Raw genomic sequence first — 17820 nt, 5'->3', positions numbered from 1 at the left:
ATGTGAGTCTCTCCAAATCCTTTACAACATGGTTTCATGATAATACTCGGTTATAGATCTGGATGAGGTTAGATTTATCAAAGTTGGGTAATGTTATAGATAGAAGATCAGGTAGTACCTTCCCCAAAAATTAAAATCCACTGATTCCATATCTGATCTTCAGTCCAAAATAGCTAGGCTAGACACAAACTGAACAAACATCTAATGTGGCAGGGGAAGCTAAAATTTCAAATAAGAAATCAGCTCGATAGTACTTCTTTCATATTGCCAGACAAGATACATACCAAACACCTGGGGTTAGCCTAGGTGATGAGGGGAAGTGGCAACAGGTGTAAGACTAATATTTATCTGATTCACCTTATAGGTAACATTCAAATAAACAGTAAATAGATTTTTGGAAGCACCTTACACTCAGTTGTCTCATTGCAGAATGCCTAGCACTACCTACCATATTCAGTGTCTAATATTTACTGTACTGAACGATTTCAAAGCAAACCGGGCATGAAGAAAGCCTTTTAGTTCAGTGCCTCAGAAGATCATGAAGCACATAGCATATGTTTTTCCTGGGTACTCATAAGCAATTAGATCATCAAATAAAAAAAGGAACGAAATCAATTTCTCGTTGAACTGTATGTTGACACAAGTTAAGCAAAAGCCACAAACGTTTAAGAACCACTGATTCAACTAGAGAAATGTTTCAGCCAAAAGTATTATAAAACGTATTTGCAAGAAACTCCAATGTGCTATCGAAAGTAGACCTCTAGACCTAACCATATAATCGAAAATGGCGAGATCTAGCTTGAGGTGCCAAACAAATCAGATAAAAGTATAGGCATTTACAGTTTTAGTAATTTTGAAAGTGAAATCCCAATGCATATTATGCTTAAGCAACATAATCATCCATAAAAACTGATGTTCAAATAGTACGCAAGAGAACAGAAATATTAGAACATTTTACTGCAGGCAAGAGCGAAACTTAAAACTGTGGGAAAGCATACGGGCGTAAGGTAATCAATGCAGAACTTCCAACGATATGCTCAATCATCCGTGTGTAACCATAAGGTAGCTAATAATCCTCGTATACAATTGTAAACAAATCTTACACAACTATGCAAAATGCAATCCAAAAAGAAAGCAGAAACTTCAAATAATATGTTAATTTCTGGCATATGGCTGTATCACTCAATCATTTGAACATAAACACACCAGCATTCTACGTATAAGCCCTATTTCAACCTTAGTATACCGACCATTACTTCTATATAAACACATCGGCGTACACATTATCCACAATCATCCAATCCGAAGAAAAGATAGCAACTTTAATCAATAGAACGAGATCGTCAATCCAAACATGTAATGAATCTCATTTCTGAACTCCACAATTCTCATGCTTTATAACTCAAAATCAAAATGCATCATACTTCTCAAAGTAGTAAAACTCAAACAATAAAAGAGTTCAGAAAGCTCAAATATCTAACACTAACAACCTTCCCAAAGCTCACGTCTTGCGACGAAGGCTCTTCCTCAGCTTCCTCAACTTATGCTTGTTCATCTTCCTCTTCCTCTTCTTCTTCACACTGTCCGCCCAAATCGTCCCCGCCTCATCATCCGACCCGACCCCATCGCCCAACTGCCCCGACCCGATTTGCGCAATCGGGTTCAAGCAAAACCCGAACGGAAAGCTAGGGAAAACCGGCAACGACAATTCAACCTTGTCAACTCTTACAGGACCCAAATGGGGAAGCTCTGTGTACGCAGATTTGGGAGGGCCCAGATGGTTGTGATGGGTAACCGGGTAGGGTTTTGGTTTGGGGAAAATATGGGTTCTTATAGAGCTTGTGTTTCTGGCGAGTCTCCGGACTAGGCTAGCCATTTTCTCCAATCTGAAAACTGAGAAGGGTTAGGGTTTTAGCGAAGAAGAAGAAGCAAACGACGACGTTTTACGTGATAAAAAAACGACACGTCGTGTGATTAAAAAAACGACGCTCTCTCTTGTGCAGCTTAAAGCGCGCCAGTTTGCTTCTTCTTCTTTCAGTCGCCAAAGAAAGAAAGAGCAACCCGGCAGGCTCCGATGGAGGAGAACCAGACTTTCGAGACGGTGAAACCCTAATTTCTTCTCGAAGTTTCTAGATTCTTGATGTTTAGGTTTCTGAGATTTCGCGATGTGATTTTTGTTTGTTTGTTAGGATTTGATTCACGCCATTTTCAAGCTGGTCTGGTCCAGAAGAGCTCTCGGTATGAATACGACGCCGTTTTTGTTCCTTTTTAGCTTCGTTTCTTCTCTCTCTCTCTCTCTCTCTCTCTCTCTCTTATGTGTTGATTTCTGTTTTCCGATTCCAGAGCGTCAGTTAGTTGAAGGCACCGAAGCTTTGGACGGCGAGGTGAGGCGATTGCTCTCCACATTGTTGATTTTAAGCTTTCTGGAACCAGATTAGGGTTAATTGAACGAATTGAATTCTGAATCTAGGACTTTCTGTGGTGAATTAGGTTTTTACATGGAGAATTTTAATCTTTGGGGCTCACTTATCACTGTTATTAGGTAATTTTGTGCTTCTGAGAGTGTAGATGGTTTGATTTTGAGTTTGGTTCAGGTGCAGGTGGGAGCTGGAACATCGAAGAAGAATCGGCCGATGTCAGGTATCTCTCACAATGTAGCTTTGTGTGGGATTGGATTGATTGTTTGTGTTCAGAAGAGTTTTGGATTGTATTTTTTGTTGTTACTTGGAGTTGTGGATTCACTGTTTCGACAATTGTGATGCAGCTAATGCGAATGCCTTGAAATTGAGTTGCGAACTTCTGCGAAACTTTGTCACAGGTTCGACAGAATTTCTTTGGTTTAAATGATCGAGTTTGTTTATTGCAATGTGTTTGAGAGGGCATTTTGTGTTGGCAGAGGCTGTGCAGCGCGCTGCTGCGATTGCTGAGGCGGAGGGCACAGATAAGATTGAGGCAACTCACTTGGAGCGGATTCTCCCGCAGTTGCTTTTGGATTTTTGAGGTATTTTGGAGGATTTAGCATGTATATGTTTTTTTGTAGTTGCTTTTCCCCCATTTGGATCCTTGAGAATATGAGTTCTTAGGCTTTTTTGATGTGCTGGATGAACTTTAACTTGAGATAAGCTAGAACCTCTTAGCATCTTTGTCTCCATGAGAAATAGGATATACGAATCTCAGAGTCAGCTTTTATGTACTTGCTGCTGAATTTGTATTTCCCTGCTATGCATGATTCACATGGTGAATCCAATGATTTTAGTTTACAGGTTGCTGAAACTGGAGTCTTGATACTTGTTTCAGTTTTCTCTGCTACCTATGGTTCACATGGTGAAGCCAAAATTCTTTGTTTTTGATAATCTTTTCTTGTCAAAGTAAATGTATTTCAGGTCTTAAAACTCCATCTGATAAATCATACCCAGTTAATTTTCTTTTTCTTATGATGGACAAATGACGGAAAGATGAAACATATTTTTGAAAAGCACTTGTGTGGGGAAGTTAATTTTTTCCTTTCAAAAAAGCAATTCCATTATTTGATTTATTTCCTTGCAGTAGTGATGGAATGCACTTATGTGGGACCTTCCCTTTCTATTGAATGAACTTGCTTGAATTTTTGATAGTTTAGTGGAAATCCATTTATTTTTGAAGCGTGAGTTCTTAGAGGCATGTCTGTTCAAAATTTGACTGATTATGTTTTGCTTCAGCTATCAAAACTTGCTGAGTTAAACCCAGAATCTGGAGAAAACTATTATGGGCAACTACAGTAAGAATGTTTCATAGAAGGGTTGTTTTGATACTGTGGACTCACTTTTGTAGTAGAAACCTTGGCAAGTATATATGCAAGGATTTGTGCTGAGACTGGTATATTACTCATAATCAAGCATAATAGATATTAATGTACTTGCATTTGGTGGTTTATATACGTAAAGTATGGTGAGAATCCTCTTTTGTTCTTACCCTTTCCTTTTAAAGGTTGGTTTGATGACTTCAATCTTATGTCTTGCTCTGTAGTGTGCTTCTTTTAAGCTAGAAATGTAACATGGACCAAATTTCTGCATACATAATGGACATGGTGAATTGCAAATACAATATTTTCTTATTCAACAGGCTGTATGACATTACACAACTACCTGGATGATACATATTAGACATAATCCATCCAGCAGAATTTTCCATTCATTTCATACATCTATGCTGCTATGCTGATACTTAGTGCTTGATTTGATCCAACATGCACCTAACATCCTTACTATTAGGCCTCTCCTTTGGGTTATCCACTGTGCAAAAGCATGCTATCTTTAGAACCAAGAGCATTTGCTCCTCAAATCCATTTCCCATCAATGTTGGGTCGATTGCTTGCTTAGGATCCTCTGAAGTCAGCACATTTTTCATCCACTTAACCAGACTCATCTCACTGGTGCTCTGGAAAAAATCATCAGAGGGAAGCTTTCCTATAATCAATACCCCAAGCAACACCCCAAAGCTGTATATATCACACTTTTCTGTGAACTTGAGTGTCTGATGATACTCCGGTGCAATATAACCCACTGTTCCCGCCACATTTGAAGCCGTGATATGCGTCTGGTAGTCAGGCATTGCTTTCGCAAGTCCAAAATCTGCAATTCGAGCTTCCATATCATCATCAAGCAGGACGTTTGCCGGCTTGAGATCCCTGTGAATGATGTGAGGTGAATGGTTGATATGGAGATATTCAAGCCCTGAAGCGATTCCTAGTGCAATTCTGTGCCTTGCTGGCCAATCCAGCTCCCTTTTCCCTTCAGAAACATCTTTCAGAATGTCCTGTAAGCTCCCATTCTTCATGTACTCGTACACCAGCAGATGACAGTCCGGCCTAGGCACATGTGCCAACAGAGGAAGCAGATTCCGGTGTCGAATTTGTCCCACGGTGTTGATCTCCGACCGAATTTGACGCATCTTCTTGTGCATCTGCTTGCTCTCTTCTTCGGCCATCTCATTGGCGTCCTTAGGAGGCTGAATGATCTTCTTAATAGCTATTATCTTCCCGTTGCTTCCTGGCATCTCAGCTCTGTAAACTTCTCCACATCCTCCTCTTCCAATGAGCTCCAACGAATCAAGCCCGTCTTCTTTCTCCAGAAAAGCCAAGTCCTCTTTCCTTTTGATCAGAGAACTGAAAATGGCTGGACCAGATTCCCTGCCTCCACCTCTCACCACAGCCAAGAGCAGCTTGAACAGCAGAGAGAAGATGAACCCGGATATACTCCCAGCCAGCGCTCCTGCAAAGAACCCCAGCAGCCAGCCTCCAATCTTCTTCTTCTTGCTCTTCTTGTTCTTATTTGTCGGCGTTGCAGCCGGACTTGGCGCTGGAGCGCCGTTAGGTCCAGCAGCGATGGAGTTACTATTGTTGATCTTCGCTGCCGTGGTGGAGTTTGAAGTTTCAGCAAATATGAAACGTCTCGGAACCTCAACCTCCACACGTTTCAACTTAGGCGCCGAGCCTTCAAGGAACTCATTTCCGGCGAAGTTGAAGTACCTAAGATTGCGAAAAGAACGAACCGAAGCTGGGATCTTCCCGGTGAAGAGATTGTCGGCAATGGAGAGACTTTCCAAGTTGGGAAAGTGCTTCAAGAAGCTCAAGTTGCCGGAGAACTTGTTGGAGGAGAGGTCTAGTATCCTCAACCTGATTAGAGAAGACAGCTGAGAAGGAACCTCACCCGAGAACTGGTTGTTTCCGAGGTCGAGGATCTCGAGCTTCTTGCAGTCAACGATTTGGGACGGGACTCGGTCAACGAGGCTGTTGTCGGAAAGAGAGAGCTCCTTGAGCTCCGTTAGACGTCCGATCGCCGGAGAAAGAGAGCCGGAGAGGAGGTGGGACTTGAAGACGAGCCTAGTGATTTTGAGGACGTAGGTGTTGTTGTTGGAGAGTCTTCTCTCGCAGAAGACGCCGGGAGTGTTGCATGGGTTGGTAGGTTTGGCTTTGTTTCGAGTGTGGAAGCCGAGTTGGGTTTGGACGGTGATGAGGGCTTGAAGGTCTGAAGGGTCGAGGTTGAGTCTACCGCCGTGTATGAGAAGGAGGAGGGAGAGGAAGGTGAGGAAGCGGAGGAGGAGAGGTTTGCCGGGTAACGGTTCCATTTTTCCGGCTGGCGGGGGCTTTGAATCGGTAGACTAGCGAGTGTGGACTAGTTCATGCTTTATTATGGTGTTTGTTTACTCCAAAACGAGTTGTTTTATACAGGATGAGGATGTGGAAAATGACGAGTGTGTGGAGCCCGTTCAGAATGGTTTGATTTTTCTTTTCTATTTATCACCAATCAGCACATTTCTGAATTCTATGTAAGGAATTATATATGAAAGAATCTTAATTGGAAATTGCAACTATACACTACCTCATTCACTGCATGATGGTATAAATATGATGACTATGATCTAGTTGTGTTGAGGCAATGATCCATTATTTGTAGTAAGAATTAAAAGTGTTTAGGGATGTGGATATATGCATCGAATTACGGACTCTAATTATTCATTACGAAGCTTACAATTTTGTCGTGCGATAACTAAAAATAGAAATCGAGAAGTTAAATCGCTTATATAAATACTATATAAATAAAAAACTATACAAGTGAATGATAAATAAGCGAAATCTTAATTTACATGTATGTTAAGCACATTCTTAAAACATAGAGTATCAGGTATTTACATCATATGATTTGTTGTAAAATATTACAGATCATCATCGTCACTATAAAATAACTAAAATCATTTAGTTTTTCGATGGCGGAACTAAAATCATTTAGTTAATTTGATTTAAGATGGCTGAATGATTTAAGATGTTTAAGTATGAAACAATCCCAGTCCACACGCAAAGCAGAGAGTGCCAAATGTGTCAAATAATGCACGTAACTTCCGAATTGTGGCCTTGTTCGTTGGGGTTATTAGTTGACTGACTGGGAAGCTTCTGAGTAGTCTCTTTGACATCTCCATCGGTCAAGTCAACACAAAGCAGAAGGCCAAGTCTTGCGGACACTTCCGGCCGTCGGATCATAGTTCAGATCAATAATAATCTGATATTGACCTGAAGCAGAAGAAATTAATATTCCCCACAGCTCATATTCAAGTCTTGAATATTGCTATGGCCAACCAGCTCAAAGTATCCACCACTAGACCGGTCTCTGTCCTCCCGACTCCCCAGCATTTCCGATTTCCATTTCTACCAGTCAATACTACTGTTCTTTATATGGTTTTCTTGACTTACAAGTCTTCTAGCTAGAGGTAAGGCTTCAAAGACTGGATCGTAATGAAGCTCGATCCGCCGGAAATTAGTGATCGTAGATCACAGTTCTAGGCCGAGGTGGGTTAGAGATGGATGAGATCTTAGCACCTCTCAGCAGTCTGCTTAGTTTTGCTTGTCATTTATGTTGTCTTGCTCATGATAATCTTTTCCACCATTATTGGTTGCGTAATATATTCCGTACAATGCGTTTGTGAGAAGAAGAGTACATCATGTTATATAGGCTGCGCAAATCCTTGGCAAGCTCATAGATTCCTTTCGAATCATGAATTATTGATAACGTGACAATCAGACTTCTTCCTTTATTTAGTGTTCTCAGGCAGAGACAGCGCTTGATGTCGCTCATGTATTCCAAGGGAAGAACAGACAGGATCTCCATTTTGGTTAACATATCTTCTATTCTCTTCTCTGAATAGAGCTCATTCTAGGCAGAGAGAGAGAGAGAGAGAGAGAGAGAGAGAGAGAGAGAGAGAGTAGAAGTGCATAGATCCTGTAATGTGAAGTAGATGGAGATAGGATATTAGAGGAGTAATTTTATTACTGAAGAGTGTTTCAAGCACTATTATTTCACATAGTCTTACAGCAAACCAAGCAGCCTAGACTCAACAGCCCTAACTGTGCTCAAGAGTCCTAGCTATATATATAGTTCACAAACTAACAAACAAGTTTATTTTAAATACACATAACACAACCACAGATGGTTTTAGCTCTTAGGGAAGTAGCTCGACTACACAACTCATAAGTAGTAGCATAACAGGTCTGAGATGGTTTGTCACAATGAAACAGCAGATGACAACTAGATATCAATCGGTGCAGCAGCGAAACATGAAGAACTTCTCCATCTCACGACCACACTCGGTACACACCACTTTGTCCGGAATGTCTGGACCGAACCCAGGAATGATCAAACGAGTACAATGATGTGGCTCGTGACGCTGTTTGAGCTGGTTTTTGAGTTCAGGCAAAAAGCCTAACTCAGCAGCTGCAGGTTTCCAGGCCTCAAAGTCGTCAAGGGTGCTAGTAGTCAGGTGTCCATTAGCTCTAACAGTATCAGCTGAGCCCAACCACAGCATAACCCAACCATGGTCACTTCCATCATAGCTAAGTAAACTCATGACCTCTCTCAGTATAGTATCATCGTCTATAGTCTTGTGGTGCTTAGCCTTTGAGCACCTCATGCTGTCAAGTCGAGACCAAAAGAACCAGGTGGATGTGTAATCAGACCAGGTGCGACTGAGATTCTCAGCCTCAATAATTTTGTTAAGTTTCCAGAGTTTCTCTTTTGAGGCGGTGCTTCTTCCTGCATAAACCAATTCCAAGGGAATACCTGCACGTTTTGCCACATCTTTGGCTCTCACTGTGAATCTCCTAATCCATTCGATGTCTTCACTTCCAAACAAGCATATGTACTTCCCTTGGTCTATCTGATAAAGCATGCAGCACAATATATATAGTTAGTTATAGTTCTCCAGCATTTTGACACAGCATATAGAATTATAGATACACCTAGCCTTTCATTAGATTTTGTCACAAGGTATACTCTCATAGTTTTACATCACAACATGTTATACTTTCTAGAAAAAAACATTACCCTATATAAGTATGGACCAAGTAATTTAGTTTTGTGGAATGTTATGTTGTTAAACAGTTAATCAGAACTATGCTGTATATATTCAACTGATAAGTTGGGGAATACTACATACCCATTTTAGTATTTCTGGATCAATGCCATCAGTAACGAGCTCGAGTCTCCAACTTTCTGCATTCCAAAGTGCATTTTCTTTCTCATCACTGAACGGGAAAGCCAGATTGCCCCAAATCCAAAGCATGTGGAAGGCATTTGCGGAGGACACCCTTCCTTGTGGATCCAATGACACTATGATCATCTTCTTGTCAAAATGCCAATAGTCTCTGATGAACTTGATCACTGGAGGTTCAATGATCAAAGGGTCGTGCACAGCATACCATGGCATCCTTGACTTCAAGTCCTCAAATCTTTCTTTTTTGGCTTCATTCCAAAGAGCTGCGTCCACGATGGGGAGCCAAACAAATTCATACTCAATTTCTCCCCTACTTTGTTGATCTTTGTGGATGTGTTCAAGAATCAAGACCTCTTCATAACTCAGACTAAGATCAGTTATGAGTAGTAACACATGCTTTCTCCTTAGTACTTCAAGACTGCACTGTTTTTGTCAAGCGAAGGATATATATATGAATCAATTTTATGGTTCATCATATTAGAAATATGTACATAATTAGGCTTTCACAAAAGAAAAACAGAAAAGATATGTGAAGCCAAGGGAATGCAGAGCACAAAAGACAGCTGAGAACTATACCCGCACTTGGCTTCTTCCAATTACTAGAGGTTGAACATCATCCTTGTGGGAAATCAGTGCCCGTAAGTTCTTCATGTTGTCAAGGTGGAGGCTTTGGAAAAGGTGAATCAGATTCTTGTAATCTTCATCATATCTCTTCTCCACTGGATTCATAAGGTGAATTTTGTTCAGTAGACACAATTTGAAAGCAAAAGCGAGAGATCATGAACTTCTAGCTAACTTTTTAAGTTCTACTTCTTAACCACAACTATCACCTCCCTAATGAAATGATATATTAAAGGCTCACCAATATGTCGACGGCAATTCTCAAGTTCACTGTTGAGATGCTCATCTATATTGTTCAACTTATGAGCCAGACTTGATAGTTCCCATACCTCTGTGGTTGATGCGACGTACCTGTAAATTTTCAGCACAACACATTTCCTATCAGATTAAATATACTTTTAAACCATGAATTGGAAGCTTCATCATCATGTCTACTTACTCATATCTACCGCCTGTAAGAACAGAAATATGTGAGGCACAAGCCAGTATGCCTCGAATGGCCCAGTAGGCTGCAGCAGGAATATGTGCCATAGCAGTCATCAATGGTGGTTGATCTTCAGAAATGTACTGAGACTGCAGCTTGACCATATCGGCACACTCTACAATTCGCTTGGTAACTTTGGTGATTGCCTTGATGAGGTTGTCAATGGCCTCAAGCTGAGGTTTTACCGTGGCTGCATGCTCTATTAAATCTGACAGTTGCTTCAGGATGGCCACAGGCTTGGCTAGTGAATTTGTAGCACAAAGCTGAGCCACAAGCCAGAATTCTCCATAGTAGATAGAAAAGGCAGCGAGGGTTAGCACCACTTTTGCTTCCCAAGAGTAGTTTGAAAGGGACCTTAGTAACTCCAATGTACTTGCATGCACATCAGCACAAGATTGGCAACCTATCTGCTTGTACCAGATACAACTTGCTTACTGAGTTTGCATAGATCATTTAGTACAGAATAAAGGATTTAGAATGACTAATGTTAGATGAAACTGAGGTTTGTTGGTGTTTTTCAGAAGGGAACAACTAACAATTCTATTAACCAATGTATATATGAGTAAAAGAAATACAACATCAAACTTTTTATATACATACTTCACCTTGAAATATTAGAGTTGAGTGGATCCATGTCAGCTTATTTACACATTGAAACGATGTTTTGGATTTTACATTGGTACAAAAACAATACAGTAGTCCAGGATTATATCCTAGGTAAGTATGCTAATATTTCTGAGATGAAAAGAAGTTGCTTAATTATTTTTATTTTTATTTTTATGGAAGTGGTCTTAAATCTATATTAACAGCATTATAAGTGTTTCTTTGAGAAAAGCTTTCAACTTTAGCAAAAAAGGCTATTGTAAGTTGTAGCAGATAGTGTACAGATTTAGAAAATCTGCATTCAATTAGTCAAAAACTCAAGTTAACCTCGATATATATCTTTTGTATCAGATAAGACAACCCTTGGAGCAAGACATCATAACCTAGCGAACTGGTCCTGTCCTCCAGTGAATCTACATGGGCACCCTGCATCAAAAGCAAAGAATTTGTGACCAGTATAAACAAACTAGTACACTAAGTACTGCATTTCAAACTAGGCATAAATATTAGGATCGGAGGGTAACATCAAATAGGACAGGAGATTACAAGTAGAATGCCGCCATCAGTGACAACTGAAGACCGATGAAATATTTCATCGGTGACATGTAGAATTGGCTTCACATCGACAATGTGGGAACGTCCAGGAACATGAGTCTCCCGAATTTGCCTCACCAATGCAGTATCATCAGATTGTAAGGATCCTCTATTTTCCCTCCTCATCTTAGGACCTAGCTTCAGTGGCGTGCTAGCCATATCTGGAAATTGCAAATGGCTTAGAAAAGTGGGAAACCTGGTTGGAGTGGTTTTACAACACCACACAATGTATGCCTTATATAGTGAGAGGAAGATTGAACAAAAGTTATAAAGCCTTATGAACAAGTTCCTTGCTTGCAAGGTGAGCCTTATTAAAGTTAAAGCCAGGCATATACTAGATAAGGGCATAAGGTTACATTAATTTGATAGCCCTTAGGCATTTCTGCATGTCTTGGATTCGAGGTTATCAGTAAAAAAAAGTACAGTCTGCAATTAGGGAAAAAGGCCTAAAACAGATGAAGCAATTAAACAGTAATGATAGTTACCCATTAGTGCACCAATCTGGGAATCTTTCTTCACAAGGGAAGGATGAAGAAGTTCTGGAAACAACTTCATCAGTCTCCATGCTTGTTGAACTGCTATTTTCTCTTGCGCCAAAAAATCATTCAATTAAGTTCACCATAACCTTTTTTGAGACATTCTATCGAACATATTGTCATCAGTAACTCTTAAAAAACAAAAAATAAAATCTAACTTTTGGCAAATTGATTCTGAGAAAATAATCTTCAAACAGATTAAACATAGGCCATTATTGATTCATCCTAAGCTAACATTACATGAAGTTAATTATGAAAATAAAACTTTTGCCAGGCACCCAAATGGGCCAAACCCTAGTATTGTTCTTTGATCTTTATTGTTCACCTTCTTTTCTTTTTTCCTTTTTCTTTTCTCTTTTGGAATTTATGTTAAATAATGAACACATGTAGATAAACTGCTCCAAATGTCTTTGACTTTTCCTGCAGACTTTTCCAATACTGTGAATCACATGAACTTTCGAAACCCCTTCATGAACTATTGAAATGTAAACTTTAAATCTCAATCCCGACCCTACAGGCTATATGCGTTGCTGTGAGAAGAATGGAATTACGTGAAGAGACAAGTTTGAACCAAAGGGAAGAACAAAGGGACACTACAACAGTACTAGAACAATGACATGTAAATTCTGACTTGTTAGGTAAGCAATACTAGGTTCTTGTGGTCTGGTGTTAACAGTATGAGAGAAAAGGGAACTTACTGTGTGCTGAGATTTTCCTACAGTTCACCATACATGTGTCCTATCCTTGCTTCATCCTTTAGGCTTATATATTATTTGTGCTAATAGCCTATTGAAAATGTAATCAGACAACATATAGGTCAGCTAGAAACACGATTTTGGCGCCTGCTTTACTGTTCGTGTTTAAACTGAGGATGTGCCACGGACCGTCTCCTACACATAGAACCGATGTATCAACCTTATTGTCCTTCAATGCCATTCTTTCTTTCTTCTAAAAGAAAAATGTAACACGACCTTGACTGCACGTATGCCACTCAAGTGTGTGATGTCATTCGGTGATAGAAAAGAACCAGTGTACTCCAGTAGGGCCAAGTGTATAGATTATATGAGCCAAACCAAACAAAAAAAGAAAAGAAAAAAAAAAAAAAAGGAAAAGAAGAAGAAGAATGAGCTAGAGAAGGATAGAAGCGTGACAGATGTATAATCTATTATCGCCATCATCACCATGGAGAGCTAAAGCCATAGGCCGCTTAGCATATGGTTGCTTCTACACTACGCCCTCTACACCAAACCACCTCTTAACCTTCACCCCTACTCGCTTTTTCTCTCACCTTCTTCACCGCCGCCGCCGCACAGTCTCACTCCTCCGACCAACCACTCTCTCCTCTTGTCCTAGTTTCCTCACGGGTAACTCCCACTTCTGCGGAATGGCGGTAATAATTCTCCACTACCTTTTAGTTGTTTTGGTAAAGATCGAAACTTTTTGTGGTAATTTTGTAAAGATCGATTCTTTTTCATTTTAACCGATCAATCAAAGCGTGGTTTTTGTTTAGTGATGATGGGATTTCATTGATTGTTGATCATGTTGGGATATAGTTACAAGTCATACTCTTAAATCTTTGGGTATTTTTCATTGCTTTGATTCCTGTATATTATATGTTGAAAGATGGTGTTTAACTTTGTTAGTAATAAGCATGGTTGTGACCATTAATGGATAGAGTCCTTATTTTGATTCTGCTTGGTTGAGTTTCATTTACTAAAACTTCATGGATTTTGTTGAGTTTTCCTTACAAGAACTGGACTTTACTGAGCTCTGTATTAGTTTACTGTGAAGTTCGAGAAATAAGAATTAGAGGATCAAACCATTTATGTGAAAACAGACGGATTGCATTTAATTTGTGCTTATGTTCTGTAATGTATAGTGGCTCTTGTCCGGGCGTGGAATTCGTGATAGCAAGGCAATGGTGGAGGGTTTGCAAAGTTATGGAGTGATTAGTTCCGAGAAGGTTGCTGAAGTGATGGGGACTATCGATAGGGCTTTGTTTGTGCCTGATGGGACCCCAGCTTATGATGACTCCCCCATGTCAATTGGTTATAATGCCACCATTTCTGCACCTCATATGCATGCAATGTGCCTGCAGTTGTTGGAAAAGAATTTGCAGCCTGATATGCATGCTTTGGATGTTGGATCAGGTGCGTATGTGCTGCATTTCAGTTGCTCTTTGTCTTCACATGTTCTTATTAGTCAAATTTGCAATATTATGATTAGTTTGCACTAGCTGCAGTAAGTGATCCTGAAATTTTCTTTACTTATTGTTTGTCAGGGACGGGTTATTTGACAGCATGTTTTGCATTGATGGTTGGACCAAAAGGTCGAGCAGTGGGTGTAGAACATATTCCGGAGTTGGTCTCTTCCTCAATTGAAAATATTCAAAAAAGTGCAGTAGCACCATTACTAAAAGAAGGTTCCCTCTCAGTGCATGTTGGTGGTATGTTTCTATTGAACTTAGTTTTAAATTCATAACAGTAAAAGGATAAATGGAAGACTGCATTATTCGGTGGTAATGAAATTTGCTTATCAGAAGTTCACTACAACAGTAATGATTGTATTACATATTTGAGCTCTGTCCGTTGTTTCCCAAAGTTTGGTTCCTTGCACCTTGCTTCTACCTGCAATATCAATATGGGCTGACTATTGATAAATCATTGTTGCAGATGGAAGGCTAGGTTGGCCGGAATTTGCACCTTATGATGCTATTCATGTCGGGGCAGCCGCTCCAGAAATACCACAACCACTTATTGACCAATTGAAGCCTGGAGGCAGAATGGTGATTCCTGTGGGAAACATATACCAGGATTTAAAGGTTGTGGACAAGAACATGGATGGTTCTGTAAGTATCCGGACTGAAACTGCAGTTCGTTATGTTCCACTCACAAATCGAGATGCTCAGTTGCGAGGCTATTGAGGCTGCTGATTGTTTCCCTTGGAAATTTTGTGCCTGGTCTACCTTCACTAGGACTCCTGGAACCTGTATAGTTGTTGCTCTAGCTTTCTCGTCACAGTAATGGATTGTTGAATGTAGTTCTGCTTTTGTCGTTGTAAATCTTCTTGTTGGTTAATAAAACAAGGTTTAGTTCGTGGAAGGTTGCACCAGAATTGGCTATGTTGAACTCTTGATTTATGTGGAAGGTTGCACCTGAATTGGCTATCTTGAACTCTTGATTTATTCTGTTTAGGGTATAGGCAAACAAGTGGTTGAATCCAACTGTAGATAGTATAATTCCTACGTGTTATGTATTTTACAATTTCTGTCATGAAGCATGGATTCCTTCATGTTAAAAGAGTTTGTATATCTTTATCCAGCCTGTAAACCAATTTATAATATGCAAATGAAACTAAATAACATCCAGTTGCGGCACTTCAAACCAAATGGCAATAACAGTTATGCCCCAAAATTCAGTGGAGACAAAAGTACAAATTATACATGATTTCGACATAAACAACCCTAATAGCAGAAATCATAAAACAGAGAAGCTCGCTTGAAGTTGACCGACACAAAATCTCGTCTAAAGACAAGGAACCAAAACCAGAACTTTGATTTCATCTCAGTTAAAATCAAAAGCGCCTTTGTCTTTCCTCGGCAACATTTACTCTGATTGCCCTGCCATCCAAACTCTGCAACACAGTAGACACTCAAGTTAGATGATTTCAAATTGTATATCACAAGGAGAAAAATAAAAAAAAATCAATCTAGCTACCATTTTTCATCATCTGTTCCTAGGTTCAAACAAACTAGTTAAATCATATCGAATTCAAAAATCTGGCCCATATCTACGATACACCCCATTTTAGTAGCATTTTGTATGCTGAAGTATAAAAAAATAAACTTCAAATACCTCTCCATCCAGAGCACCAATGGCATCATTCATGTCCGATTCACTGGCCATTGTTACAAAGCCAAAACCACGTGATCGTCCAGTTTCTCTGTCAAAGACTACACGCGCATCTACCACCCTACCGTGTTTACTGAAAAGCTGTTCAAGTTCACCATTATCCACATTCCATGGCAGGTTACCAACATAGATTCTATAAGAAGATTCAAAAGAACGCGGAGGACGCTCTGCGCGTGTTCCTCTTGGAGCAGCCTTGTTGACAGTCAAGAGTCTTCCATTCAAATCCTATTCACAAAAACAAAAAATAACAAAATTAGAAAGAGCATGATCACGAAGCAGACAAGATATGCTATATGCACGCATATATGATTTATCGTATAGGCTATGTAGAGCAATAAACAAGAATAATATACATCTGCTCATATGTTCCTATACGCATGTTATTTTTGGATATTGTAGGCATGCACAATTGAAATCTACCATCACACTTTACTTCATTAGTCAGCGTGGTCATACCGACCACCTCCATTGATGCTAACAAGATGCACATATCAAAGAAATGAAAAAGGTTCCCACCATCACACAAGCTAACAATACTTGCTAAAGGGATTTAAACTAACCTGAAGCAAAAAATGACAACAGAACAATGATGCAAAAGGACCAAAATAAGGTATGAATTTGGCTATAGCCAATGCCATAGACATTGTCAACTTCATATGGCTTGGTATTATGAATTTGATAAAAAGCACAAGTTTCAACTCTTTCCATCAAAGTGCCAACACTTTCTACTTAAAGGTTACACTAAAAATATGATATCTACTCTACCAGACATATCCTGCTACCAAAACTTCTATACCAACTCTAAGGGAGACTCGAGGTTACCACAATCAGTAAGCTATACATGATTATTGAAGCAATCTCTAGTGACTCAACTCAAATCTTTGAGTTAAGCTACAAGCAGAATATGACCCCAAAATCATATTCATTTATCCTCCACAAACACATACCCTGCAGCTCACCCATCATTTCTCAGTTCCTATACAATTCAATTCAAAATTATTTTATCCTATAAAAGAACTCTGCTTTTGAGTTCCATCTTGTATGTACACCACAAACACACAACAATGACAATCACCAAAACAGAACTTCAAACAACCACTCAAAGAAGCAAACTGTATAAACAACTCACGTAGCGACTGAACTGTTCCACAGCCCTATCAGCTTCTTCCACAGTGCTCATAGTCACAAACCCGAATCCACGGCTCTGGTCAGTGTCCCTGTTGTAAATAACCTACACAAAAACAAAAACCCACATATCAAAAACACCACCCACAAACCAAAACCCACAATAAAAATCAAATCTTTACTCACAAAAACCTCACCTCAGCAATCTCGACAACTCCAGCCTTCTCAAACAGCTGAGCCAGTCTCTCACTGTCAACATCAAACGGCAAATTCCCAACAAAAATCTTGGCCTCCTCCGGCGGCTCAACCGGCGCCACCTCCTCTTCTCTCTCCTCAAACACACCCTCCTCGCCGCTCTCCTCAGCTCCATCAATGGCGACTGGGCTGTCCTCCTCCTGCTGGGCCCAATCCGAGGTCTGGGCCACGTATGAGACTAAGGAAGAGAAGTGGGTCTTGCTCCGGAGAGGAGCAAAGGAGTGGGAGAGGTGGAGCTTGGCGGTGGTGGTGGGTCTGGTGGGGATGGAGAGAAATGCGTTGGGGGTTTTGGAGGAGAAGAGGTGAGGGAGAGAGAGAGCGCATGAGTCTGCTGTTATTGATAGGGTCTTGAATAGGTGGGAGGTAGCTGAAGTCATTTTCAGAGGTTGAAGAAGAAGGAAGAAGAAGAAGAAGAAGAAGAAGAAGAAGAAGAAGAAGAAGGAGAAGGGTTTTAGAGAGAAAGAGGTGAGAGGATAAGGGTAGATAGTAGAGGTGAGCTGCTCCTGAGAGAAGGGGTTTTATTTGGAAAAACAGAGAGATAAAAACAAAATAAAGATTTAATTTTTGACATGGGCTTTCAGATATTTCAGTATATGGCCTGTAAGGATGGGCTTTTGTAGTTTGAACATTTATTTTGTATGGTGCTACTTGTTGCAATAGGCTCGTGTCT

At 40.1% G+C, this 17820-nt stretch overlaps 5 protein-coding genes across 6 annotated transcripts; 2 read left to right on the top strand and 3 right to left on the bottom strand.

Annotated features, from left to right (window-relative positions):
• Positions 1-2042: 2042 nt before the first annotated feature.
• LOC101295519 (centromere protein X-like) lies at positions 2043-3965 on the top strand. Its single transcript, XM_004299120.1, has 7 exons — positions 2043-2101; positions 2190-2238; positions 2344-2384; positions 2595-2640; positions 2765-2818; positions 2897-3001; positions 3699-3965. Exons 1-6 carry the CDS (start codon positions 2075-2077, stop codon positions 2998-3000), a joined length of 321 nt encoding a protein of 106 aa, XP_004299168.1. The 5' UTR covers positions 2043-2074; the 3' UTR covers position 3001; positions 3699-3965.
• Positions 3966-4081: 116 nt separating this feature from the next.
• LOC101295229 (leucine-rich repeat receptor-like serine/threonine/tyrosine-protein kinase SOBIR1-like) lies at positions 4082-6174 on the bottom strand. The gene has a single exon (XM_004299119.1). It carries the CDS (start codon positions 6103-6105, stop codon positions 4204-4206), a length of 1902 nt encoding a protein of 633 aa, XP_004299167.1. The 5' UTR covers positions 6106-6174; the 3' UTR covers positions 4082-4203.
• A 1602-nt stretch (positions 6175-7776) lies between these two features.
• Positions 7777-11524, bottom strand: LOC101294943. The gene is made up of 7 exons (XM_004299118.1): positions 11276-11524; positions 11057-11155; positions 10082-10533; positions 9884-9993; positions 9598-9740; positions 8965-9444; positions 7777-8685 (listed from the first exon to the last, which is right to left on the bottom strand). The coding sequence occupies exons 1-7, from the start codon at positions 11480-11482 to the stop codon at positions 8065-8067; spliced, it is 2112 nt and encodes a 703-aa protein (XP_004299166.1). The 5' UTR covers positions 11483-11524; the 3' UTR covers positions 7777-8064.
• Positions 11525-12950: 1426 nt separating this feature from the next.
• On the top strand, positions 12951-14977 carry LOC101294463 (protein-L-isoaspartate O-methyltransferase-like). 2 transcript variants are annotated; one of them, XM_004299116.1, is made up of 4 exons: positions 12951-13249; positions 13739-14009; positions 14141-14305; positions 14532-14977. In XM_004299116.1, exons 1-4 carry the CDS (start codon positions 13013-13015, stop codon positions 14780-14782), a joined length of 924 nt encoding a protein of 307 aa, XP_004299164.1. In that variant the 5' UTR covers positions 12951-13012; the 3' UTR covers positions 14783-14977. The 2 variants fall into 2 exon arrangements, with proteins under 2 accessions (XP_004299164.1, XP_004299165.1); XM_004299117.1 differs by lacking the exon at positions 12951-13249 and adding an exon at positions 13422-13439.
• Positions 14978-15167: 190 nt separating this feature from the next.
• On the bottom strand, positions 15168-17617 carry LOC101294172 (31 kDa ribonucleoprotein, chloroplastic-like). Its single transcript, XM_004299115.1, has 4 exons — positions 17093-17617; positions 16900-17001; positions 15714-15995; positions 15168-15492 (listed from the first exon to the last, which is right to left on the bottom strand). The coding sequence occupies exons 1-4, from the start codon at positions 17525-17527 to the stop codon at positions 15433-15435; spliced, it is 879 nt and encodes a 292-aa protein (XP_004299163.1). The 5' UTR covers positions 17528-17617; the 3' UTR covers positions 15168-15432.
• Positions 17618-17820: the final 203 nt, after the last annotated feature.

This window comes from Fragaria vesca, linkage group LG5 (assembly GCF_000184155.1).
Source record: "Fragaria vesca subsp. vesca linkage group LG5, FraVesHawaii_1.0, whole genome shotgun sequence".
Lineage (NCBI taxonomy): Eukaryota > Viridiplantae > Streptophyta > Magnoliopsida > Rosales > Rosaceae > Fragaria > Fragaria vesca.
The sequence above is the reverse complement of the archived record's forward strand: the minus strand, read 5'-3'. Positions and strand labels throughout refer to the sequence as shown.